This window comes from Plecotus auritus, assembly GCF_963455305.1.
Source record: "Plecotus auritus genome assembly, chromosome: 7".
Taxonomy (NCBI): Eukaryota; Metazoa; Chordata; class Mammalia; order Chiroptera; family Vespertilionidae; genus Plecotus; species Plecotus auritus.
Genome location: NC_137774.1, coordinates 177,131,799 through 177,156,353, shown reverse-complemented (window position 1 = coordinate 177,156,353; position 24,555 = coordinate 177,131,799). Strand labels below are relative to the sequence as shown.

Here is a 24,555-nt window from a genome sequence, read left to right as displayed (position 1 = left end):
GTCACTGTTCTGATGTTCTTTGTTCAGCTGCTTCTCAATGATTTCTTTTTTTTTTTTAAATATATTTTATTGATATTTTACAGAGAGGAAGGGAGAGGGATAGAGCTAGAAACATCGATGAGAGAGAAACATCGATCAGCTGCCTCCTGCACACCTCCCACTGGGGATGTGCCCGCAACCAAGGTACATGCCCTTGACCGGAATCGAACCTGGGACCCTTGAGTCCGCAGGCTGACGATCTATCCACTGAGCCAAACCGGTTTCGGCTCAATGATTTCTTTTGGTTGATTTCCTCGGCGTTCTTCCAGCTCCCCTAAATGCATTCTCTGCCTTTACCTTTACCGAGTGTCCCCGGCCAAGCCCTCTCCGGTCTGGCCCCAGGAATAAATGCTCACGGATCTCCCTGCAGGGGCCAGTGGGGTGCTGACTGGCCCGGAGCCGGCAGCTCAGTGGCCTCACATGTGCCTTTGAAAGTCTCACGGCTAGTCTGTTCTCCCACAAACAGTCTCTCCCGGTTCAGAGGCTGGGCCTCGTGTTCCCGAGCTGATGGAGCTGCAGCAGGAATCAGCTTGCTTTTTTTTTTTCAAATCCTAGCTCAAGGATTGCTTGCTTGCTTATTGATTGATTGATTGATTGATTGGAAGAGGGGAGAGAGAGAGGCTGAGACTGGGTTGCCCACTGTGTCCTGGGTGTGTATGGCCCAGGGCCTAGTACATAGTAGGTACCAATAAACATTTGTCAAATAAAAGAGAAATTGAGCCATTAAAAAAAGACAGAGAGACAAAAGGTAGAAAAGAAAGCAAGAATTTATTGACCGCAGCAAACCCTACTTAGGACAATGAAACAGGAAGAGCATAGAAGCCACAGGAGAGCCCAGGCCGGCTGCTGGCTCACTGCCAGGTCCGAGAACAGGGGGCCTGGGGGACAGGTTCAGGGGTCAGCCAGGACGCACTGCTGCTGCCCACTGCTGCCCTGGTTGCTAGTCTCCTGGGGTCCCTTAGCAGTTACAGCCGTGGGCAAACTACGGCCCGCGGGCCGGATCCGGCCCGTTCGGCTGTTCTATCCGGCCCACGGAGCCGAAAGAGCGGAGGGTTCTCTTGCTCTCCCCTCCGCTCCTTTACTTTGAATTTATATTAGTTCACACAAACACTCCGTCCATGCTTTTGTTCCGGCCCTCCGGTCCAGTTTAAGAACCCACTGCGGCCCTCGAGTCAAAAAGTTTGCCCACCCCTTAGGAGATGCCTGCGGGAAGGGAATGGCAAGGGCGTGCTCCCTGGAGGGAGGGCACCTGCCCCCTTCCTTTTCAGGGTTTAAAGGGCTGGGTGTTTAGGGGAGGTCTTAGGGGTGAATCAATGGACTATTCATCCGTTTTTTTGCTGATGTGCCAAAATGAGATTTATTCTCTTAATTTGCCTGTCCTTGGGTGTGGCTGGCAAATGGCACTTAATGGATTTCTGTTCTCTTCTCCCTAAGTTGGGTGATTTAAGCGGCTTACCCTCTGGTTGGGGAGAAGTACAAAGCATTTGCTCCCGTCTCCTTGGTGTAGGGAAGATGGGACTTACTAGGTGGCTGCAAAACTGCTGTCAGCTTGTCCTGGAATTTTCCTGGCTCTTACTATTCTATAACCATCTGATGGGGGGGGGGCCTCCCTGCACCCCCAGGCACATTGGCTGGCGCCCCTGCCTGGGCAGCGTCCCACCGTGGACAGTCCCAGCCGGGCTCGGCCAGATCCTGCGGGAATCGCTGGGAAGAGGGGCTCCTCGGGCGCTGGCTTCCCGCTGGGGGTGGGCGGGGACCCCACCAGCGCGGCCTGGAGCCCAGCTGGCGCCCATCTAGGCCAGGAGGAAGCTCCGGGAGCGCACAGCCCCGTGGCCGATTTTCCGCCTCCGCCGCCCGCCCTTCCGCCTGCACCGCCCCAGCTCCCGCCCCGCCCCGCTCCCCGCCCGCCCCGCCCCACGCCACGCCCTCCCGGGGAACCTGGGCCGGCCTCTCCCGCGCTTCTCCGCAGAGGCCTGCCTTTTATAGGCGCCGCAGCCAATCAGCGCGCGGCGTTCCCGAGGCCCGCCCCCCCCCCGGCCAATCGCCGCGCCCCGGGTGCCTCGGCTGCTCGGCGGCGCTCGGCAGTTTTCGCGTCGCTGGCTTTGCAGGGGCTGCTCGCTCCCAGCCCAGTCGCTCTTTTTTCCGGGTTCGGAGCCGATCCGGATGCTGTGGGCGCCGGATGCCTGATCCCCGCGTACCTGAGCGCTTCTGTACATGGATTATCTGGTAGGTGCGGGGCGGGGCGCGTCGCCCGGCGGACCCGGCGCGCGGGGTCCCGCCTGGGACAGTCCCGCTCCTTCCCGGGACGCGATGCCGGGGGGCCCTCTCCCGCTGCGGCCGGGCCCGGGGGCTGCGCGGGGCGGGGGTTCGGGGCGGAGCTGACAGGTGAGGCCGCGGGGCGGGGGCGCAGGGCCGCCGCGTCCCCTGCGCGCTCCTGCAGCGCGACTCCAGGTCCCATTAAACAGCCATAACCCGAATGGCTCCCTAAGTGCCCGGCAGCCGCTCATTTGCTGTGATTAGATCTCTAAAGCGGTGACCTGGGTCGCGGCGAGGCTTTAAAAGCACATAAAGCAGCCGGGCCGACCCGCCTGCAGCCGCCGCCGGCCGGGGCGGCGGGGGACGGCGCTGCCGCCGCGGTCCCGCCCGTGCGCGCCGCTCACCTGTGCGCCCGCCTGGCCCCCGCTGAGCGCCTAGGCCAGGCTGGCCCCGAAGTTCAGGTGCGAAGTGGCCGCCCGGCGCTGGCGCGCACACCGCTAACAATGGACGTGGGTGTGTGTGTGGGGGGGCGATCGTGCGGGCACCTTGCATTGTTCCAGACCTCAGACTGCCCTGAGCTGCAGGTCTGGGCGCCGGGCGTTCTGATGGACGGGGGCCGGGTTTGGCCCTGTTAGGTCACCAGGCGTTGGCCTTGGGAGCCGAACCCTATGGCCCATGCGAGGTGCAGGTGGTCGGACGCGGTGACCCTCCTGTCATCCGGATGGACAAATGCCGTGGCTTGTGCATGGTCGATGGGCCTTCTAGGGATTACGCTTGTGCTGCGCGGACAAAGGCCGCGGATGCTCTCCGGACCGGGAACGCGGGGCAGGCGGGGTGGGTGCTGGTGCTTTGGATGTGGCTTAGTCTAGGGAAGGAGACAGAGGCTCCCCCGAAGCCCTACGCCTCCGGAGCCGTGGGAAGCTGGCAGCTCCTGGAGAGAGGAGAATGCTCTGAGTTCAAATGCCGTTTGTGGTTCCTTTGCTGATGCCACTAGCTCCCTCTCTCTGGGCGACAAAGGCGCGTTTGCCCCCTACCCCTGGAGCCGGTGAAGGGGCCTGTGCGCTTCATTATGGGCGAGTTCACACTCCACATGGCACTCTACAGCTGTCTCTGAGGTGTCAGACCCACCGAAGCATTTGGGGGGAAAAGAAGAAGAAAACTTGGGTTGTCCGGCGGGTGTGACTCAGTGGTTGAGCGTCTACCTATGAACCGGGTTGCAGGCCTGATCCCCAACGTGAGGGATGTAGGAGGTGGCCCCATCAATGATTCTCTCTCATCATTGATGTCTCTCTCTCTTTCTCTCTTGCTTCCTCTCTGAAATCAATAAAAATACATTAAAGAAAAGATTTCAGTCTTTAAAAAGCACACAAAACCATTAAGTCCGCCGAAGCTGTACTGAAAAGGCAAAACGAACAAACGTCTGGCCGTGGTGTTTTGCGTTTACTTTTTGCTGGTCCTCGCGGAGAAAAGGCTCGCTCGCTCCCTTCTCACTGCCGTCAGAACGACTCGTTCTCACAGACAGAATTTCTGTGGCGTCCAGGTACAAACCAGTTCCTGAAGAATGCAAGTCAGTTTTGTTGACCGTATCGGGGATCCTGTTTTCAAAATTCATCAGGTCCCAAGTTCTTTGACCGTCCTCCAGGGAAAAATTGCTTCTCTCATTCCGAGCCTGAGCCTTGCGGGTCTGCTGAGCGCGTGGGCCAGCGTCAGCACCCTATCTGCGCACAGACACAAATAATGTGTGTGCCATCGTATCGTCACTTTTCTTTTTTAGTAGATGTTTGATTTTCTTTAAAAAAAAACCCCACACTATTTTTTATTGATTTTTTTTCAGAGAGAGAGCAAGGGAGACGGGGGGAGAGAGAGAAACATCAACTGGCTGCCTTCTGCTGGGATGGAGTCTGCAACCCTGACTGGGAATCGAACCAGCGACCTTTCGGGGCCTGGGATGATGATCCCACCAGCAGAGCCGCCAGCCAGAGTGCGCGAGTGACTTCCTGTTGCTGCTGGACGCTGGAGGGGGAGCTGTGTGTGAACGGCCCATTGTTTGTGGGGCGGGAGGCACTGACCCTTTCTTATCGGAGGAGAGTGGGGAGGAAGAGAACTGAGAGAGAGAGATGGAAGTGCCATTTTTAATTGTCTTCAACGAGATCGCGGATGTGAAAGCAGATGGTGACGCTCTCTGGTTTCAGGAGTTGCTTTTGATTTCTTAACTTCCAGGAATGTTCTAAGTTACAGGGACAGGGACAGTGCCCGCATATGTAAGACAAGGTTTCTGTTGGTTTCAGTTCAAGGAGAAAGTGGTGGTTGGCTAATCCCAGATAAAATGTATCGCCCAGCGTGGTTGCCGAGTTGAGTGAGCGTGAGGCTCGGGCGCTTTCCTCACCAGCTGCTCGCGGAGGCGAGATAGAATCTGTTTGGATTCGGTGTTTTGTTCCGGGGAATGCAGCATGTAGCCAGAATGTAGCCGCTTCCCTTCGCCGATGACTATCGGGATAGGGTTTGCGCAGTCCGGGCGGCAGTGGAAACAGGAGCAGCTCAGTTTTCTAGGTGATGAGGGGCTCTGCCCCGGGCGGCCATCCACCTGCGCCCCACGTTCACGACGGGCGTCCAGGCCCCGTTCAGACCTGTCACGTCTGGGGGTAAAGAGGTTGCTGCCGTTCCAACAGGTGGGACCAGCCTCTCTCTCTCTCCCGACAAGCAGGACACGCGAGGCCATGTGCGAAGAAGGCGAGAGAAGACTGGGGGGGGGACCATCAAAACAGCAGCCGTGACGCGTGCTGGGGTTCCGGCCTGCCCGTCAGGGTTAAATGAGATAACGGAGGGAAAGAACTCAGAAACAGCACGTTGCTTGCTTTTCAGATGTAAGACGGGGAAGGGGGTGCGCCGTGATGGCCTTGCCGACGCCGCCTCCTGCGGAGCGGCTGTGCCTGCTCGGGGTGCACCCGAGGCCGCCTTGCAAATTAGCAGGTGCAGGTGCTCATCCGTCAGCAGGAAATCGGAAGACTCTTGCGGATCGGTGACCACCTATGAAAGTAAAACCACATTCTGAGCTTATGAATCCACCCGACAAGGGTTCCTGGAGCCCCCGCCTTGTGCATGGCCCTGGCAGTCACCAGGGATGAGCGCCTGACGGGGTGACCGTGGCTGTGGGGGGCTGTGGGGTGTGCCCTCTGGGGACAGGTTGGATAAGGCAGGGGGCGGGGGAGGGCGCTTGTGCTGTGCCCTGGGCCTTCTGATGGGCTTCCCTCTCCCTTCATTTGTTTTACTGTGAACTCGACTGCGGAGGGAGGCGGGACAATGGGACCGCTCCCCGCATGGAGAGTCTCGGGGGCTCCTTGTCAGCCAGTGGCCACTGCGCTTGGGATTAGCGAGGTCCGGGTTCTAGCTTCCTTCCTGGTGGAGACGGGCGAACCCGGCCTGGGTTCTCGGTCACAGGCAGTACCTGGCATTCCATATAAAAACTTACGTGTGAGGGGGAAGCTCACCTGACCGGAAGTAGTTCAAGTCCATCGCCACTGGCAGGATGAAAACCAGCTAGCTAACCCAGAAGAGAACTCTGTGTCGTACACAGCGGGACCGGGCACCGAGGCGGAGGCTGTCCGTCAGCCCGCGCGCACGCAGCTGGGAGGCACACGTGTGATTTCGCCTGCGGCTCACCTGTCTTAGAAGCGTGCTGTTTTCAGCTCCGAGTGACCGTGAACATGACTAGGTGTCTGTTCCCACTGTGGTCACCTTGACGTAAAATAACAGCACAGGCCGAACACCTTTTAGTCTTAGCTGGATTAGTCAGTCACGTAAAGATTCCTCTGCTGATACATAACAAGGTGAACATAACGGGAACGCGATATGCACATCTCCTGTCGGTGGACTCTGCTGGGGAAAGGCTTGAAGAGCGTCCATACCATCGGGCAGGGGCCTCGTTAAAGGTGCCAGCTCCCTTCTCTGGCTTGGGTCCCTCCAGTCTTCCTTTTTTTTTTTTAATTACAAAAATTTTTTTTAAATTGATTTTTTTGAAAGAGGAAGGGAGTGGGAGAGAGAGAAAGAGACACATCGATTTGTTTCACTTTTTAAAAAACCCTCATCCGAGGATATGTCTTTATTGATTTTAAAGAGAGAGAAGAAGAGAGAGAGGGGGAGAGAGAGAGGGGGAGAGAGAGAGGGGGGGGAGAGAGAAAGACACATCGATTTGTTGTTTCACTTTTAAAAAAACCCTCACCCGAGGGTATGTCTTTATTGATTTTAAAGAGAGAGAAGAAGAGAGAGAGGGGGAGAGAGAGAGAGAGAGGGAGAGAGAGAGAGACATCAATGTGAGGAGAAACATTGAATGGTTGCCTCTCTCACGCACCCTAACCAAGGCTGGAACCCGCTACCTGGGCATGTGCCCTGCCTGGGAATCGAACCCGAGACCCTTCAGTTTACAGGATGGATGACGCTCTAACCAACCTAGCCACCTGGACCACGGCTGTCGCTCCTTCATGCATTCGTTGGTGGTTTCCTGTATGCACCCTGACCCTGGATGGAGCCCGCAACCTTGACACACCCCGGGTTCCTCCCGTCTCGAGTGTGAGTGCGGAGAGGACACACGGGACACGGTTCGTGCCTCCAGGAGCCCGTGTGGTGAAGGGCACCCAGCCTGGTGCTGGCTGGCAGCGGGGTGGGTGCGGAGCATAGAGCTTTGCGGGTAAAACCAGCGCGCGCTTGCTGTGTGCCACACACCGGGGCGTTCAGCCGAGGCCCAGGGGGGCGTGTCGCCCCCAGGCTCACACGGGTCGCCCTGGGCTTGCGGCCCCAGCCCTCCCTCCCCCCTCCTCCCACTGGTGTTCACGCAGATGGGGTGCGGGTGAAACGGACAGTGTGTTTCACGTCAATGCCGTGCGGCTTCCCAGGCACAGCGTGAGGAGCCAGGGCCCCCGAACCGCCCGCTGCTGTTCCCACGCGTCCAGGCCTTGGCCCTGCCGAGGGACCGCAGGACGGGCTGCTTGGAAGCACTGCTGCGTCCCAGCCTCCCGCCCCCACGTCCACACGGTCACTCGCTGACCTTCAGCGTCTGACGTCCCACCCCGTGGCCACCCATGGTTTCCAGGCAGCCCTGTTAGCCGCTGGCAGGACTTCAGGGTCAGGCTCCGGCCCCCCCCCCCCGGCGCTGGGTTCCTGTGGCCACGCCGCTGAGACCGCCGTCTGTCCCTCCGCTCCTTTCCCCAGAGCCGCGGGCAAGGCCGTCCCCGCAGACCCGCCCCATTGCCTTTCGCTGGCGGAGGTCCGTAGGCACAGGCCCGTGACCGCCGGGCTTTAGAAAGGGCCGCCCCGAGGTAGACGGGGAGAAGGAGCGGTGAGGGCCGGCGGGGTGCCTGCTTGGTGGGGACCCGGAGCTGGACGTCCCGGAACTGCCACCAGCTGGGCTGTGGTGGGCTCTGCCTTGGCGCTGAGCCCCCGGTGGTTCTGCTCTGCCCCTCGCCTGGCCCCTCCCCGGATGCTTCGGCTTTGGGGGCGTCCCAGGCCAGTTCTCGTGGACCCTCGTTTCCGAGCGTCTGGGACGTGTTGACACGCTTACTGCCCACGAGGCCGGGGGCACGTGGCCCGGGGCTGTGCGCCGCTGAATGCTCTGCGGTTACCGTCTGGACCAGGGGTCCTCAAACTACGGCCCGCGGGCCACAGGCGGCCGCCGAGGACATGGATCCGGCCCGCCGGGGGCCGCTGCCTGTCCTGCTTAGCAGCCGACGCGTCCCGGGCCCGCAGTGCGCATAGGAATTTGTTCATAGTTTTTTTTTTAAACTATAGTCCGGCCCTCCCACGGTCTGAGGGACAGGGAACTGGCCCCCCGTTTGAAACGTTTGGGGACCCCTGGCTCTGGACAGTTTTCATTTTTGGTCCTTTGCCAACATTTTTGTTTGGCACTGGGCGCCTTACGTGGCCGGTTCTGACTTGTGGTGCCCAAGTCAAGACGCTGGCATCACCCGGCCGGCGGGCTCGGGCTGAGCATCGACCTAGGAACCAGGAGGTGATGGTTCCATCCCCACGCAGGGCACGTGCCCGGATTGTGGGCTTGATTCCCAGTGGGGGGCGTGCAGGAGGTGGCTGATCTCTGTTTCTTTTTTAAAAAAATGTATTTTTTAATTTATTTCAGAGAGGAAGGGAGAGGGAGAGAGAGATGGAAACATCAGTGATGAGAGAGAACCATTGATCAGCCGCCTCAGTGACCTCCTGGTTTATAGGTCAGTGCTCAGCAGCTGAGCCACACTGGCTGGGCCCGAAGTTTGATTTTTAATAAATGCAAGTATTCTGAATCCTCGTGTTTAGAAAAGTAAAGAAAGTAACGGAACACACGTCTGTGTACCGGCCTCCCTGATCGGACCGTTGTTAACATTTTGCCATTTTTACTTCAAAACGGATGTTCTTGACAAAGGGAAAGAAGGTTGAGGCTGCGGCTGAAGCCTGACGCCGCCGTCTCTCCCCGCACCCCCCCGCCCCCCCCCCCCCCCCGTGGGGACAACTGGCTCCCGTTCGTGGCTGTCGCTTCACACGTGTGTTGAAACGTGCTTTATGTCCCTGGAGCTGCTGCGATGAGCAGGTGCGGCTGCGTGTGCCTCGGTGCTTGCATGTGCCCCTGGCTTCCCGTGGAGCCCTCACCTGGGTGCTGGGAGGAGTCACCGTGGAGAACGGTTGTGGTGTGTTTACTTGTTTTCAGTTCTCTACGGGGAAGCACGTCCGTTGTTTAATGAGATTTTATTACACGCATTTTTGTCTTATGATTCACCAGCTTGCTTTGCAGTTTATAGCAATCATTTTGTGATCACATGGACACAGGTGTACGCATATATATTCTTGCCCATGTAAGGCCTGAGATTATTTTGGTAACAGGTTGACTATTGTTAAAGTGAAAACTTACGTGGAATCTCAGAGGGAAGGCAGGGGAGGGTGGGTGGGTGGGAGGTGATCAACCAAAGAATCATATAATACTAGAGGCCCGGTGCATGAAATCCGTGCACGGGTAGGTCCCTAGGCCTGGCCGGCCATCAGGGCCGATCGGGGCCTTCCGGCTGCTGGCTGGGGCCTTCCTTTGTTCCGCGCCGCCCCCTGGTGGTCAGCTCACATCATAGCGAGTGATTGAACTCCCGGTCTCCCGGTCGAACTCCCAAGGGGACGCTTTGCATATTAGCCTTTTATATATATAGAAGATATGCATACCCCATGGACACAAATAATAGGGTGGTGAAGGCCTGGGGTGGGGATGGGCTGGAGGGGGCCAATGGGGGAAAAGAGGAGACATATGTAATACTTTCAACAATAAAGGTTAAAACATTAAGTCAAAGCTTAGTGAAGGAAATTTAGAAAGCATAGCAAAGCATCCTGGGAAAAATACCTGCACTCTAGCAGCCCGCAGAGACGAGCTGAACATTTTTTAACCCAGCATCGTGGCGAAGATACACTTTTGTAACCTTTTCACACTTACGAACTAACAGCGTCTCTTCCACAGCATTCGTTTTCTGCTTTTCCTAACGAATCGCCTCGTTGACTGTTTTGTGTTTGCTGTTTGCTGCGATTTGGGGCTGTTACCAATAGCTCTGCTGTGACTGCCCCCCCCCCACCCCGCCCCCCATAAGCTCTTTGGGGCGCTTCGGCCAGCCAGTGTGACAGGGGCCCGCGTCCTCCGGTCCTGTAGTCTCACTACAGAAAGTGGTGCCGGTGCCAAGGAAATTTGGAAAGGGGGTCAAAGTTCGATGCGTGTTTTTATGACGCAGCTTTCACTCTGCATCTGCGGGGTGTGACTCTGGGAGGGGGCCAGCGCACGCGGGGTTTGAATCCTTTGGCGTGTTGTTGCTGTAGGGTCCCGTGCTGGAAGTGGATTTGCAGGGTCCAGAGGTACTGTATTTTAAAGCCCTTGGTATTGCTCACGTGAGTGAGAACTTGTGGTGGCTGAGGGCAGTGCCTGCCTGTGGCTGTGTGTGTAGAACGCACTTCTTTCTGAACCCCAGCCCTGCAGCCGGGTCTCAGAGGAGTCCCCCCGAGCCACAGCTCCTCCTTGTCCGATCCAGGCAGCATCAGAGCCTCTGCGAGGATTCGCTCTAAGGAGCAGACTGTGAAGTGCTTTTGATCTCACCACACAGCTGGCCCTCGGAGGACCGCAGGTGGGTAGAGCGTCGTCCCGACACGCCAAGGTTGCGGGTTCGACCCCTCGTCAGGGCACGTACAGGCGTCAGCGAATGAGTGCGTGAGTAAGTGGGACCACACATGGATGTTTCTCTGTTTCTCTCTGCCTCGCCCTCCCTCTCAAGTCAATCAATAAAAAAATAAGCGTAATGACACTGCCATTTCCATACTGATATCTGCCAGGCTTCCCTGCGACCCGGTGACTCCATAGAGTGGCCTCGGCAGAGGGGTGACCTTCCCGCCCCGCCCCCCCGCCCCGCCCCGTCAGCCACGCTTTGGGGATTTTGCGTCTTTCCAGAAGAAATGGCAGCATACAATCTCTGTGGAACAATCTGACTAAACCTATGTAGAAACACATTCTTTCTTGTACGTTTTAAGAGCTGGGCGTTTAAAAGTTGTCCCTGGTCTGGGACAATGGCCAGAGTGTCTGGAATTTTCCTTTTTGTCTGTTCTGCAGTTTACCGGTATTTTCTGGTCTCAAGAAAGAAAATATTTTCTTTCTGGATGTGAAAGTTAATTTTACTATTAATTTTTATTTCCTCCTTTTTTCCCTGATCTGATTCAGAGACTTTTAAAAAAAATCCTCACCAGAGGGTATTTTTTATTGATTTCTAGAGAGTGGAAAGGAGGGAGGTGTTGGGGGTGTGGAATAGAGAGAGACGCTGGTTGCTTGCCTCCCCTCCTGCACCTGCCCGTACCACGTGCCCTGGATTGGGAATCAAGTCCTCTAACCACTGAGCCACACCGGCCAGGCCAAAGACCTTTTTTTAGGTGGCATTTATGACTAGTAAGTGATCTGGTAATCTCATAAAAAAACTTTAACATGCATTTTAAAAACCGTTTTTATTATTATTATTTTAAGATATATTTTTACTGATTTCAGAGAGGAAGGGATAAGGATAGAGAGAAACATCAATGATGAGAGAGAATCATGGATCGCCTGCCTCCTGCACGCCCCCCACTGGGGATCGAGCCCGCCACCCGGGCCTGTGCCCTGACCGGGAATCGAACTGTGACCTCCTGGTTCCTAGGTCTGCGCTCTACCCCTGAGCCACGCTGGCTAGGCCGTTGGTTCTTTTTTGTAATAGTTCAGTATTGTGCTGCTTTTCGTACTGACTTTTTAGAGAGAGAGGAGGGGAGAGGGAGAGGGGGGAGCAGAGAGAGAGACATTGATGCGAGAGAGAGACATCCATCGGCTGCCTCCTGTACGCGCCCTGACCGGGGACCGAACCCGTAGCCTGGGCGTGCGTCCTGACCAAGAATCAAACCTGTGACCTTCCAGTGCGAGGACGATGTTCAGCCAACGGCCCCCCCGGCCAGGCCGCCGTGGGCCACGGCGTGAATACACCGGGACTCACCTTCCCCTTCGGTCATGCGTGGGTGTGGGAAGGAAGCCGCTGTGGACAATCGTGTACACGGTTTGGGTGGGAAAGCACCCACTCGTGCTGGTGGCGTGGGATCTGGGCTCACAGCGTGTGCGCATGTTTGGGCTTGTGAAACACCGTGACCCGTGTTTGCAAAGTGGTGGCGCCGGTGAGACCGCCTCCCGGGCGTCAGCGAGTCCCGGTCCCTTCACCCTCAGCCGCTGTATGTGTGGTCGGGGGGCTCTTATGGACCCTCTGAGTCCAGAACATCGGAAGCTCCAGGGCTGCCTCCGATGCCCCGCAGGAGAATCAAGGGGAGCTCTTCTTCTTTTGGAGAAATGACTTGACTGCATCCTGAAATCCTACGCTGTCCAGTGGTGGGATTCGTTTGACAATTCCGACGAGCTCGGAGGTCCCGGGGGACTCACGTGACTCGACCGTGTTTCTGGCCCCGCCGCCGACGAGGGGGGGCGCTGGGCAGCCCAGTCCCTGGCTCCGGAATGAATGCCACCTGTAGGGAAGATGGGATCGATTAGACCCGTGGTCGGCAAACTGCGGCTCTTTGTCCCCTGGAGTGTGGCTCTTCCACAAAATACCACGGCCTGGGCGAGTCTGTTTTGAAAAAGTGGTGTTAGAAGAAGTTTAAGTTTAAAAAATGTGGCTCTCCAGAGAAATGTCCGTCGTCGTACTGTTGCTATGGGACTCTGTGGACGAAGGCGTGTGCCGACCACTGGGCTAGATGATTTCAGACGTCTTACGCTTTTTCTCCATCGTCTCCCCTCCTGGCACAGCTGTGTTCCGGTCCACTCTGGCTCTGGGACATCACAAGGCTGCCTTCACATGACCTCCCGTGGTCCACACAGACACTGTTCCCTGTGAGCCTCAGGGCCCGGCGCTGCCGTGGGCCCCGGGGACACCGGTGATGTGGACAGCCACCTCCGTGTGCAGCACGGGCTCTGCCCAGGCCCTGGGACCGTAACCGCCGTGGACGCGTTTCCTCTGGTTGGACGGGGACTCGGACGGAAAACAGGGCTCAGGGCTGTTGTTGGCACAGAGCGTCCCCCGATTCCGTTCATTTTTCCAGCGCCCACCCTCAGCCCTTCCTGCCCCGCCGCCCACACCGCCGGGAACCGGGGTCAAGATCGCGGCCGCCCCGGGTGTGCCCGAGTCCCCGTGGCCCAGCTGCCTGGTGCCGTGGCCAGCGTGGCTGTGACAGTGGGCAAGCTCCCCAGGTCCGGCCTGGGGTCGGATGGGGTTGGGAAGGCTCAGCGTCTCTTCTGTTGGGACTGAACAGCTTGAAAGGCAGGTTTGTGTCTCTGAGAACGTCCCCGGCTGGTGGCAGGTGGCGGCTCCCTGGCCCCCTGGCTGCTTCCCGCCGGCCGCGTGCTGTGGAGCACGGAGCACGGAGCACGGAGCGCTGAGCCGTGGGGAAGGTGCGTGCCGGCCCGGAACCGCCTGCGGAGATCGGGTTTGCTGCTCCCCATCGTGCGGGAGGCGCCGTGCGTCCGTGTCACTCACCGTTTCTCTTAGTGCAGCGCCGTCTTCCCTGATGGTTGGGTTCCGGGGGGACCTGGTCCTCGGGCAGGACAAGCTGCCACCTCCGGGGCTTCCTCTGTTTCCTGCTGGTCTCAGGGCCCCTGCCCACCTGGCCTGACGGGAAGGACCTGGATTCCGGCGCCAGCGACGCGTTAGCTTCTCCCCGCGTGTCTTCCTTCGGGGGGCAGGCCTGGCGGGACTGGCCGTCTTGGGCAGCTCCCACAGGGAGCAGTTTCCGGTTCTCACGTTCTGAGCGCTTAACGCTTTCTGCCTCACCGCGTATGTGAGCTTCATGTCATTGCGATCGTCCGGCGAGGCAGGCGTGGTCCGACGTTCCCTTGACTCCGTGCTCGGAATGGACCTCCAGGCGCTGTTTCTAAAACTCCTACACCTGCTCTTTTAGCAAAGGAGAGCACAGGTGGACGGGAGGGAGCTGGCGGGACACAGGGCTGTGGGGGAAGGCGTGCGCAGCCTCACTCCTTAGGAACACGTGGCCCTGAGCGAGCCGACGTGAAACACGCATGACGGCGAAGGGAACACGGAGAGAGGGGTCACGGTTTGACGGCTCACGGGTGGTTGTTGAAAGCGGTTCTTCTCTTTTCAAACCCAGAGTGTGTGAGGCGAGACCGTGTCTCCCCTGCTTTTTGCCATCGCAGGGAGAGGTCAGCGGGGAGAGGTCAGCGGGGAGAGGTCAGCGGGGTGAGGTCAGCGGGGAGAGGTCAGCGGGGAGAGGTCAGCGGTGAGAGGCCAGCGGGGAGAGGTCAGCGGGGAGAGGTCAGTGGGGAGAGGTCAGCGGTGAGAGGTCAGCAGGGAGAGGTCAGCGAGGAGAGGTCAGCAGTGACAGCAGAGGGCTCTTCCCAGGGGGCGTGGGGAGCGCTTCCCGGGGGCTCACGGCTCACAAGGACGTGGTTTAGAAGCGACCTTTCCATCGTGTTCCTTCACTTGGAATGCATCGCAGGGCCCCTGGGCCCCTGGCTTTAATTCGGTGGGCAGCCCAGTGCTCAGATCCCCAGCTTCCGCAAGAAAGGAATCCGGGAGCTTTTAGACTGGGGGTGGGCAAACTTTTTGACTCGAGGGCCACAATGGGTTCTTACACTGGACCGGAGGGCCGGAACCAAAGCATGGATGGAGTGTTTGTGTGAACTAATATAAATTCAAAGTAAAGGAGTGGAGGGGAGAGCAAGAGAACCCTCCGCTCTTTCGGCTCCGCGGGCCGGATAGAACAGCCGAAAGGGCCGGATCCGGCCCGCGGGCTGTAGTTTGCCCACGGCTGTTTTAGACTATCCCCTGAAGGATGCCTGTGCGATGAGGCTGGGGGGAAGACGGCCCTCCTCCCCTCCCCATCCCCCCCCCCAGGCCCTCCCTCTTCCTGTCCGGCTCCTTCACGCAGCGGGCCCGTCCTGAGCCACGTGGGCGCCTGGACCGTGCAGAGGCAGCTCTCTCTGCCCGCCTGGCGCCTGCGGCGTTGAAACGGCTCTGCTGTGCAGCCTCCAGGTGACGGGCTGCAGCGGGGTGCGGGGTGCGGGGTGCGGGGTGAGGGGTGGGGGCAGCTCTCTGGGGAGGCCCCGCTGGGGAGTGTTTCAGGCTTTGCAGGCCACACCGTCTCTGTCTCAGCTGCCCAGCCGCTCCTAAAGCAGGGCTGGGTGATGTGGAAGCAGAGGCATGTGGCCATGTTCCAATAAAGCTTTATTCACAACCCCAGGCTGGGGGCCACATGTCATGGGCCAGACGGGGATGGAAGTGCGTCTGCTCTCAGAGGTAGCCACCCCCGGGTTTTCTCTCCCTGCACGTTCTGTTCTTTTCTCTTTCTTTGTAGAAACAAGTCCGCGTCCAACTTGGTTTCTTTGTTGCTTTTGCGCCGGCCCCCCCCCGCCCCCCACCCCCCCCAGGGCCGGCTCCCTGAGAACAGGCCTGTGCAGCGCAGGTTTCCGCACGGACTGGCCTGCACGCAGTCGGTGCTCGGGTTATGCCACGAAGGGGACTCACGCCGAGTGCACGTTGCCTGCAGCTTGGCATCTAAAATCCTGAGCGGCTCGGGCCACCCTTACCACCTGGCGCGGGAGACTTCAGGGAGTCAGTGCCGGGCGTGGCAATGCTAAGGCTGATGCTTCAGCCGTCACGGTGGACGGAACATTCTTTTTGCTTCCAGTTCATGAGACAGACCTGTTCCCACTTACGAAAAAAGGCCTCTTCCGCCTTAAAAACCAAACCCAGCGCGCAGGCCTCCCCGCGTCCCCTGCCCCGCTCCTTACGACGACGCCCACGTTGGCAGGCTTCTCTGCGCGCACCAGGGCCGGTGCCCCCTTTCCGGCTGAGGGTCGGACAAGGTCTGGATCGGCCAGGCATCGCCTCCGTACGCTTCCGTCCTCCCTCCGGCCTCGCCGCCCCGGCGCTCCCCCCAGGCTCGGCTCTGAGGTTGGCGGGGCTACGTTCACCGGTTCAGTCCATCACCCACCGCCGGCGGGCAGACGCCGGAGCTCGGCCGGAGCCTTGCTGTGTGTCAGGCGGGGACCGTGCCGCACGGTGGGACATCTAGGAGGTCCCAGCAGCTGCTCCTTTAGAAGAGGAGCTGCTTCGCACCCTCGGGGCTGACTGCTCTGCCTCGTGGTGGTTTGCTGAGGCTGCGGAGTGAATCACGTTTCTTCTCTGCCATCCCGTTGAAGTTTCTTTTCTGCTTTATTTCCATGCTTGCCTTTGACATTTCTTAGGGAAACAGCCATCAACTGTAAGTAGTCACGTCCCCTTCCTGTTGCGTGTCTCCCGTGTCTGTCTGGGTTCGCTGTGATGCCCTGTCCCTGCCTCAGCAGGTGTTAGGCGCCCCCCCCCCCGCCCCATTGGAGTAGATCTGCAGCTCCCCCAGGCCGCCTCGGGGGGGTGGTGGGGGGATGTGAGCGCTGGCTCAGGCTCCGGGCCGGGGTAGCTGGGCTGAGAGTCACTCTTTGATTGAGAACAGCCAGCGATCCATCTTTCACCCCAAGCTGTGCGTTACGGCTGCAGGGACGCGGGTGCTCTGTGAACTGACCACTGAGATGCATTACCAGTTCCTGTCCCAGGACCAGAGCAGCTTGGCTTGCTCTCAGATCCCTTTCTTTTTTAAAATATAGTTTATCGGTTTCAGAGAGGAAGGGAGAGGGAGAGAGAAGAGAAACATCCATGAGGAGAGAGAGTCATGGATTGGCTGCCTCCTGCACACCCTACTGGGGATGGAGCCCACAACCTGGGCGTGTGCCCTGACCGGGAATCCAGCCGTGACCTCCTGGTTCATAGGTCCACACTCAACCACTGAGCCAGGCCAGCCGGGCTCAGATACCTCTTTATACCTGGCTCCCCTCATTAGATCTCCGCTCCGAGACCCTCACTGTTAGGGTGAGGCTGGAGGTGGGACGGCCGAGGGCTGTGCCCAGAGGCAGGGTGGTGGGGATTAGAGGTTAGAGGGGAGGCGGGAGGCCCCGCAGGCACTCACACAGAAGCAGGTGAGGGTTTGCAGGGCAGGGATGGCGATCCCAGCAGGCGCCTGAACGTGTGGGGACTGTGAGGAGGAAGACTTTCAGTAACTTCCAGTAGACACGGCTTGTCTTTATTTTATCTTTTTTTACTTGATGACCTCACTTTGTTGAGATACTCCTTTTTCGTAAAATATATTTTTACTGATTTCAGAGGGGAAGGGAGAGGGAGAGAGAGAAACATCAATGATGAGAGAGAATCATGGGCCGGCTGCCTCCTGCACGCCCCCTACTGGGGATCGAGCGGGCACCCCGGGCCGGTGCCCTTGACCGGGAATCGAACCCTAACCTCTTGCTCAACCACTGAGCCACGCCGTCCAGGCTCACCAGTTGTCCCCACCCCCGGCGGCCTTGGGCCGCCGCTGTGGGAATCGGGGTCCTGGGCCCCAGCCTCCTGGGCTCTGTGGGTGCAGCCGCGGGATGCTGAGATGGTGGCGGAGGCGTCGTGGGGCCTCCCTGGACCGCAGGAAACGGCAGGCGCGGTGCCGGACTGTGCCACGTTAGGGTGCCTGCCGGTTAGCCTGCCGAAATAGCCCCCCAGTTTAAAGAAAGTCGTCAGCATCACGTTGGGAGAGAATGGCTTTGTGAGCGAACATGAGGTCCGGGAACTGAACTCGCTTTGGGAGTGCGGAGTTGTGAATTCCGAGTCCAGGGCTGAAGTTTAGGTTCTGAGAGCAGGGCCTCAGTCCTCTGTAAATTCCGCCCATTCGAAATCTTTTTTTTTTTTTTTTGAAGTGTATTTTATTGATTTTTACAGAGAGGAAGGGAGAGGGATAGAGAGTTAGAAACATCGATGAGAGAGAAACATCGATCAGCTGCCTCCTGCACACCCCCTGCTGGGGATGTGCCTGCAACCAAGGTACGTGCCCTTGACCGGAATTGAACCCGGGACCCTTCAGTCCACAGGCCGACGCTCTGTCCACTGAGCCACACCGGTTAGGGCACCATTCGAAATCTTTAGTGTAGGACTATGATCATCTTTTCCTTTTACAAAGCGTACTTTCCTATGAGCACTGTAAATATTTATAATCTGTTCTGAACGGAACGAAAAATGCTCATAAAACTAATTTCTAGCAACCAAAGAATTTATCCTGAAACATTGGCTATTTGAACAGGGTTTAAAGCAAACAAAATCCAGCCGTCCCAGCAGGCACCTCTCCATGGCGCTGTGGAATGGCAGGGCTGCTGCGGTCCCCGAGGCCGCGGGCGCCGCGGTTCCTTCCGGTCCAGGGAGCTGGCCTGCAAACGGCGGGGCGGAGAGCTCGGCCACCTGCTCACAAGGCCGGGTCAGGAGGCAGCCGCCTTTCTTCCCAGAGAGAAGCGAGACGAGGGGGGCAGTCGGTGCCGGGGGACACTCACTCGGTGGTAACCTCATTCTCATTTTAATCTTTAGAGGATGTCTGAATGTCTCCAGATCTCACTTGCTGTTTGTAGACTTGGCGTTCGCACGGTAAGCAACGCACACGGGTGCGGTCCCCGTGTCGGGAGGTGTGCGTGAGGAGCTGAGCACGGAGCGCGCGCAGCCGGGGACGGTCCCCCCTGCCCGGGAGCGTGGGCACCTGCACGCCCTGGGGGAACAGGAAGCTCAACGCTGCGTGTCTATGACCCGGGCAAACCACCCCTGGGCGCCCCCTCTGAGGCGCCCTGTGTAATGGTAGGGGGACCTATGCAGGTGCAGGGAGTGTCTCTACAGAAGTATTTGTAAAGGTGAAATGTCAGAATGACGCAGGTGCCCATCCATAACGGTTTGGATCCGTGAGTTGTGGGATTTGAATTCACAGGGTACCATAGCGCAGCGAAAACACAGGAACGGAAAGTAAGATACAGGAGCTGCAGCTCTACCGTGCCCAGCGATCCGTTCCACAAACACAGTGCGGGGTGAACCACGTGACGGAAGAATACACGCGTGTGGTTTCATGTCCGCAGCGTTCCAGAACTCCGCCACCTTCACGCTGGGGTCGTAGGTCTGGGTAGATGAAGTAGAAGAGCTTGGATGTGGTCGCCCCAGACAGCAGCTCTCGGCAGGGGAGATCCTGGCGGGCCGCCTGGGGGTGGCGGGTGGGGGTACTGCCAAGCCCCGGCAGTGCTGGCTAGCCCCGGAGCCGTCTGCCCAGAGGCCGGCCGGGCGGAGCGGAGCCCCTGCTCAGGAGCGAGGGGGAGCCGGGGCTTCATGCCGGGTGCGCGTGGGGAGCCGGGGCTTCGGGCCGGGTGTGCGTGGGGGAGCCGGGGCTTCGGGCCGGGTGCGTGTCGGGGAGCCGGGGCTTCGGGCCGGGTGTGCCTGGGGGAGCCGGGGCTTCGGGCCGGGCCGCGTGGGGGAGCCGGGGCCTCGGGCCGGGTGCGTGTCGGGGAGCCGGGGCATCGGGCCGGGTGCGTGTCGGGGAGCCGGGGCATCGGGCCGGGTGCGTGTCGGGGAGCCGGGGCCTCGGGCCGGGTGCGTGTCGGGGAGCCGGGGCTTCGGGCCGGGTGCGTGTCGGGGAGCCGGGGCCTCGGGCCGGGTGCGTGTCGGGGAGCCGGGGCATCGGGCCGGGTGCGTGTCGGGGAGCCGGGGCCTCGGGCCGGGTGCGTGTCGGGGAGCCGGGGCTTCGGGCTGGGTGCGTGTCGGGGAGCCGGGCTTCGGGCCGGGTGCGTGTCGGGGAGCCGGGGCTTCGGGCCGGGTGCGTGTCGGGGAGCCGGGGCTTCGGGCCAGGTGCATGTTGGGGAGCCGGGGCTTCGGGCCGGGCGCGCCTGGGGGAGCCGGGGCATCGGGCCGGGTGCGTGTCGGGGAGCCGGGGCTTCGGGTTGGGTGGTGCAGTGCCTCTCGCCTGGCACGGGGTCCGGGGGTTGGCTGTGTCCTTGGTCTCGGACCGCCCCCTTGCTCCAGGCACTGGCTGGCGTGTGGGATATACTTGCCTGCACCCCGGAAAGCGAGCGTGTCCAAGTGTTCTGGGATTTCCCCCTCATGAGCCCGTGTGGGTTCACTGGGACGCCCTGAGCCCCTTTCTTCCCGAGAAACACGGGAGGAAGGGCTGCGGCTTCCATGTGCTCGGACTCTTTTTTTTTTTTTTTTTAAATATATTTTATTGATTTTTTACAGAGAAGAAGGGAGAGGGAGAGAGAGCTAGAAACATCGATGAGAGAGAAACATCAATCAGCTGCCTCCTGCATGCCCCCCACCGGGGATGTGCCCGCAACCAAGGTACATGGCCTTGACTGGAATCGAACCTGGGACCCTTCAGTCCGCAGGCCGACGCTCTATCCACTGAGCCAAACCGGTCAGGGCCATGTGCTCGGACTCTTCAGCCTGCGATGAGCCCGAGGGGACGGGATTATATGCGTGTGGCAGACACGCTGAGACTCCGCGTCGAAGGCGAGTGTGCGTGTGCGGGTCAATGACTGTGCACCCCGCCCCGCCCGGCCTCGCGCCCCCTCCCTGCTGGGAGCCAGCCCGCTCTCCAGACGGAGGAGAGGATGCCTATTCGGTCTTCACGGGGAAGCGGAAGAGAACAGAGCCGCACCGGTTTCTAGGCAGGACCCGGGGCTCAGGGAGAAAGGCGGGGTGCTCTGGGGGACTCGCCCTGGCTGCCAGCCCGGGGCAGGTGGGGGCGGCGAGGCGGGAGAAGGGCTCTTACAACTGGGCGTCCCTCCCGGAGGACGCTCCTCCCGCGCGTGGGCCGTGGGCCGTGCTCCCTCCGGCGAGGGTGAGGGCGGGCGCGGGAGTGACCTGGCCGGAGACAGAGGCGTCCTGTGCGGGTCTGAGCACAGCTCACGGGCTTTGGTCGGGGAGGAGGGAGCAAGTCCAGCCCGGAGTCCGCAGGACAATGGCCGCTCTGTTCTTCCGCAGACCTGGCGAGGGGCACCCGCCACACTTGACAATGGACCTTGACATGGGCCTTCTGAGCCTTCCGCGGCGAGGTCAGCTGGGGTTACCTGTGGGTCAGAGGGCACCTCCCTTCTGGTGTCAGGGGGAGGTCAGCTGGGGTTACCTGCGGGTCAGAGGGCACGCAGGGCAGAGGGGACCTCCCTTCCGGTGTCAGGGGGAGGTCAGCTGGGGTTACCTGTGGGTCAGAGGGCACGCGGGGCAGAGGGCACCTCCCTTCCGGTGTCAGGGTGAGGGCACCCGGGGCAGAGGGCACCTCCCTTCCGGTGTCAGGGTGAGGTCAGCTGGGGTTACCTGTGGGTCAGAGGGCACCTCCCTTCCGGTGTCAGGGGGAGGTCAGCTGGGGTTACCTGTGGGTCAGAGGGCACGCGGGGCAGAGGGCACCTCCCTTCCGGTGTCAGGGTGAGGGCACGCGGGGCAGAGGGCACCTCCCAGGAGCCAGGCCTGCTGCTGCCCACGTCTCTCAGCAGGAAGGGAACGGTCGGGCAGAGCGTGGAGGGCCCTGGGGTCTGGAAGCCGGATGAGGCTGGGGTGGGACTGGAGCGTCCAGCGCCTTCCTGACCCCTGTGACCGAAACTCGAAGCTCAGAGGCCTGGATGGAGGGAGCGCAGGGCCCACGGCCTCACAGTTCACCCCCCCCCCCCCCGCACCTGTATGCGCTCAGGTCCGTAGTGACGCGTGAGATGTGAACTAAACGGTGCCAGCAGGGTCCTGTGCGGGGGAGTGAGCTGGCTTCCTGGTGAATCGGCTTTAGAAACGGGCTCGGCCGGGACAGAGGCTGCTTGGTCCGGGCGTGCCCCTCGGGAATGCAGACGCGCCTCTCCTCTGGGGTCAGGACCGGGCCTGGCAGACCGTTGCCTGCAGCCCTGAGGGGCCCTCCCGTCTCGGCTCTCTCCCTCTGCCCCGACCTGCAGGGGCCCGGCCTCCTTCCTCGGGGACTGGCACAGCAGCCCATCCGGGGCCCACACAGCCTGGACTCAGCCCCAGCTGTCCCGCCGGCCGTCCCGTCTCCTCATGTCCGGCCCCAGGCCTGACCTCCCGTCCCAGCCTCTCCTCCCTGCTGCCCTGCCCTGGTCTGCCGCCCCGGGCTGCGTGCAGGTCTGCGCTGGGGGCTCTTGGAGCCGCCGCTGCCCGACCGTGAAAGCCGATGGCCACGCGGTCTGTAAGGCGCCTGCGGAGCCAGCGGAACCCATTCGCCTTCTCGCGGCCCGCTGCCCTCTGCCCTGCCACTGCCTGCTGCCCTGCCCGGCGTTCTGTGCTCCGGGCACACACGGCTGTTTTCGGCTCCGTCTGAGCTGTTGTCCCCGCAGCCTTTGCGTGTGCTGATCTCACATCCTGGAGCGATCGCTGTCACCTCTCCCGGGAAGCCGGCCATGACTGCGACCCTGGTCCGTGCTCCTCTGGGGTCCCTTTCCTGCACCCTGGAGCCTCCCGGCAGCCGCTCTGTGTCTCTCGCCTTCGACGGCCTGTGAGTCCTCCGCCTGGACAGGCGGGCAGAGGCAGCCTCTCTCTGTTCCCCGCGGCCTCTGAGGGCCGTGACCGTGGTCACTGCTGTCACCCGACTGGGACTGAGGACTGGCTGAGTGTGCCAGGGCCTCTGTCGGTGCCGTCGCCGGCTCCACGGCCTTGCAGAGGAGGTGCCCTTGTGCCCGTTGCACGGCGCGGGCGCGTGGGCATGAATGTCTTCGCCACGCGGCAGGGACGGGCGTGGAGCCAGGCCTGGGCTGACCCGGAAGCCCTTCGCCCGCACCCGGCACCCTCCCCGATGGTGGACCTTCCGTGTGAACTTGTGGGACTTCCTGGAGAACAGTTCTCGACAGTCCTTGTCCTTACCCAGTGACACGCCTGCAAAGGCCAGAGCATCTGTCCGCTTCGAGCCGTGATTTTTTCTTCACGCCCAGCTTCGTGCCAAACGCGTTAGCCCAGAATCTTGGGTGGGCGACGTTGCACCCGCAGAGCATCTCAGCAGGGGCAGGCGATGCTGACGTATCTCGCCGTGTGACCGACAGATGCTTTTTAAGCTCCTAAGGAACCCGAGTCTGAGGCTGACACGTGCTGGCTTCACCCCGAATTCACCGACTACCCCACTGACAGCCTCGGGTGTCTCTCCTGCACTTACCACAGCATCTGTATTTCTTTCTTTTTCTTAGTCCTCACCTGAGGGTATTTTTTCCCATTGATTTCTAGAGAGAGTGGAAGGGAGGGAGGAAGGGAGAGAGAGAAAGTGAGAGAGAGAGAGAGAGAGAGAAAGTGAGAGAGAGAGAGAGAGAAAGACATTGACACAAGAGAGACACCGATTGGTTGCCTCCCACACGCACCCGACCAGGGCTGGGGGTCGAACCTGCAACCGAGGCACATGCCCCTGACCGGGAATTGAACCTGGGACCCTTCAGTCCATGCCGATGCCCTAACCACGGAGCACCCCGGCCAGGGCCATCTGCATCTCCGCATGACAGCTCGGTGGCACCCTGCGCGGTCAGGCACTAGGTCCGTGTGGGGTGCTGAAGTCCTGGGGTGTTTTCAGACCTGCAGTATCTTGATTAGATGGAACTTAGAGTCTTTTCCTTCCCTGGACCGCGGTGCCCACACGCAGTGCGTGCTCTCCGGGCGGGCTGGGGCGGGCCGCGTGCGGCTGGAGGCGGAGCGGAGCGGGGCCCCGGGTGTGTTCTGTCGCGGGAGGTGGTGGCCTGTGCTGCCACCTTCACGCTCAGGGCTAGGGGCGTGGGGTCATGGCCACAGCGAGGGCACTCCAGTGGAGAGGAGAGTCTAACTGTGCCGTCTCTATTAGCTGGACCCCATGGGCGCAGCAGAGCGCTCTGGCCTCCTGACTGGAGGTAACCTATTTTTTTTTTTTAAAAGGCCAAGCAGAGAAGAGAGCAGGAGGAAGTCGGCGGGGGGAACGGGGCCATTCCCCACAAAGGGCCTTTGTGTGCGCGCTCTCTCCTGATCGTCAAGTGCAGCGTGGAGGCTGGTGGGAGGCTTTTTCTTGATAAGAAACGTCGTGGGGAGTTATTTAATTCGGGAACTCACAGTAATTTTAATTTCCTTTTGAAGTGACGCGGGGGCCCTCGACAAGGGAGTACCTGTGGGTGGAAATTTCCACCTCCACCCGGGGAACAGGCATTTGTCTGGCGCCCTTTCACGGATGGCGGGGTTTGTTTTCGTTTATCCTCCCCCGAGGATATTTTTTTCCAATGATTTTTTTTTTTTTTTTTTTTTTTTTTAGAGAGAGTGGAGGGGGAGAGGCAGAGAGAGAGAAAGAAATACCGATGTGAGAGAGACACATCGATGGGTTGCCTCCCCGCTCGGGGCTGGGGATCGAACCTGCAACTTCGGTACATGCCCTTGACCGGGAATCTCACCTGGGACCTGGCCGTCCTGGGGGCAGTGCTCTCACCACTGAGGATCTGACCAGGGCTGGAGTTGTTTTCTTGACGGAGGTGCAGTGTGTAGTCCTGGGGATGAGACTGTCTGGGCAGGTGGGCTCACTGGTGTTGGTCAAGGATGGAAAGTTATCCGGGCTGTGGTGTACTCGCCCCATCGCTCGGGGACACTAGAGTACCAGGCGTCCTCAAACTGCGGCCCGTGGGCCACATGCGGCCCGCCGAGGACATGGATCCGGCCCGCCGGGGGCCGCTGCCTGTCCTGCTTAGCAGCCGACGTGTCCCGGGCCCGCAGTGCGCATAGGAATTAGTTCATAGTTTTTTTTTAAACTCTAGTCCGGCCCTCCCACGGTCCGAGGGACAGTGACCTGGGCCTCTGTTTAAAAAGTCTGAGGACCCCTGATTATAAGACTGTGCCCGCAGAGGGACACATGCTGACCGCGGAGGGGCTGGCCTTGGCTGCGGAG

General features: G+C 60.0%; 1 protein-coding gene across 3 annotated transcripts in view; it reads left to right on the top strand.

Moving 5' to 3' along the window:
- Positions 1 to 2,082: 2,082 nt before the first annotated feature.
- Positions 2,083 to 24,555, top strand: part of ARL15 (ARF like GTPase 15) — a 226,446-nt gene continuing 203,973 nt past the window's right edge. The window contains exons 1-3 of one of the 3 annotated variants that reach the window (XM_080682513.1): positions 2,144 to 2,265; positions 16,055 to 16,071; positions 18,243 to 18,299. In XM_080682513.1, the coding sequence (XP_080538639.1) occupies positions 18,246 to 18,299 (54 nt within the window). In that variant the 5' untranslated portion in view covers positions 2,144 to 2,265; positions 16,055 to 16,071; positions 18,243 to 18,245. Of the gene's footprint in view, positions 2,266 to 16,054; positions 16,072 to 18,242; positions 18,300 to 24,555 lie in introns of all 3 variants that reach the window. The other 2 variants (XM_080682515.1, XM_080682514.1) reach the window with 2 other exon arrangements.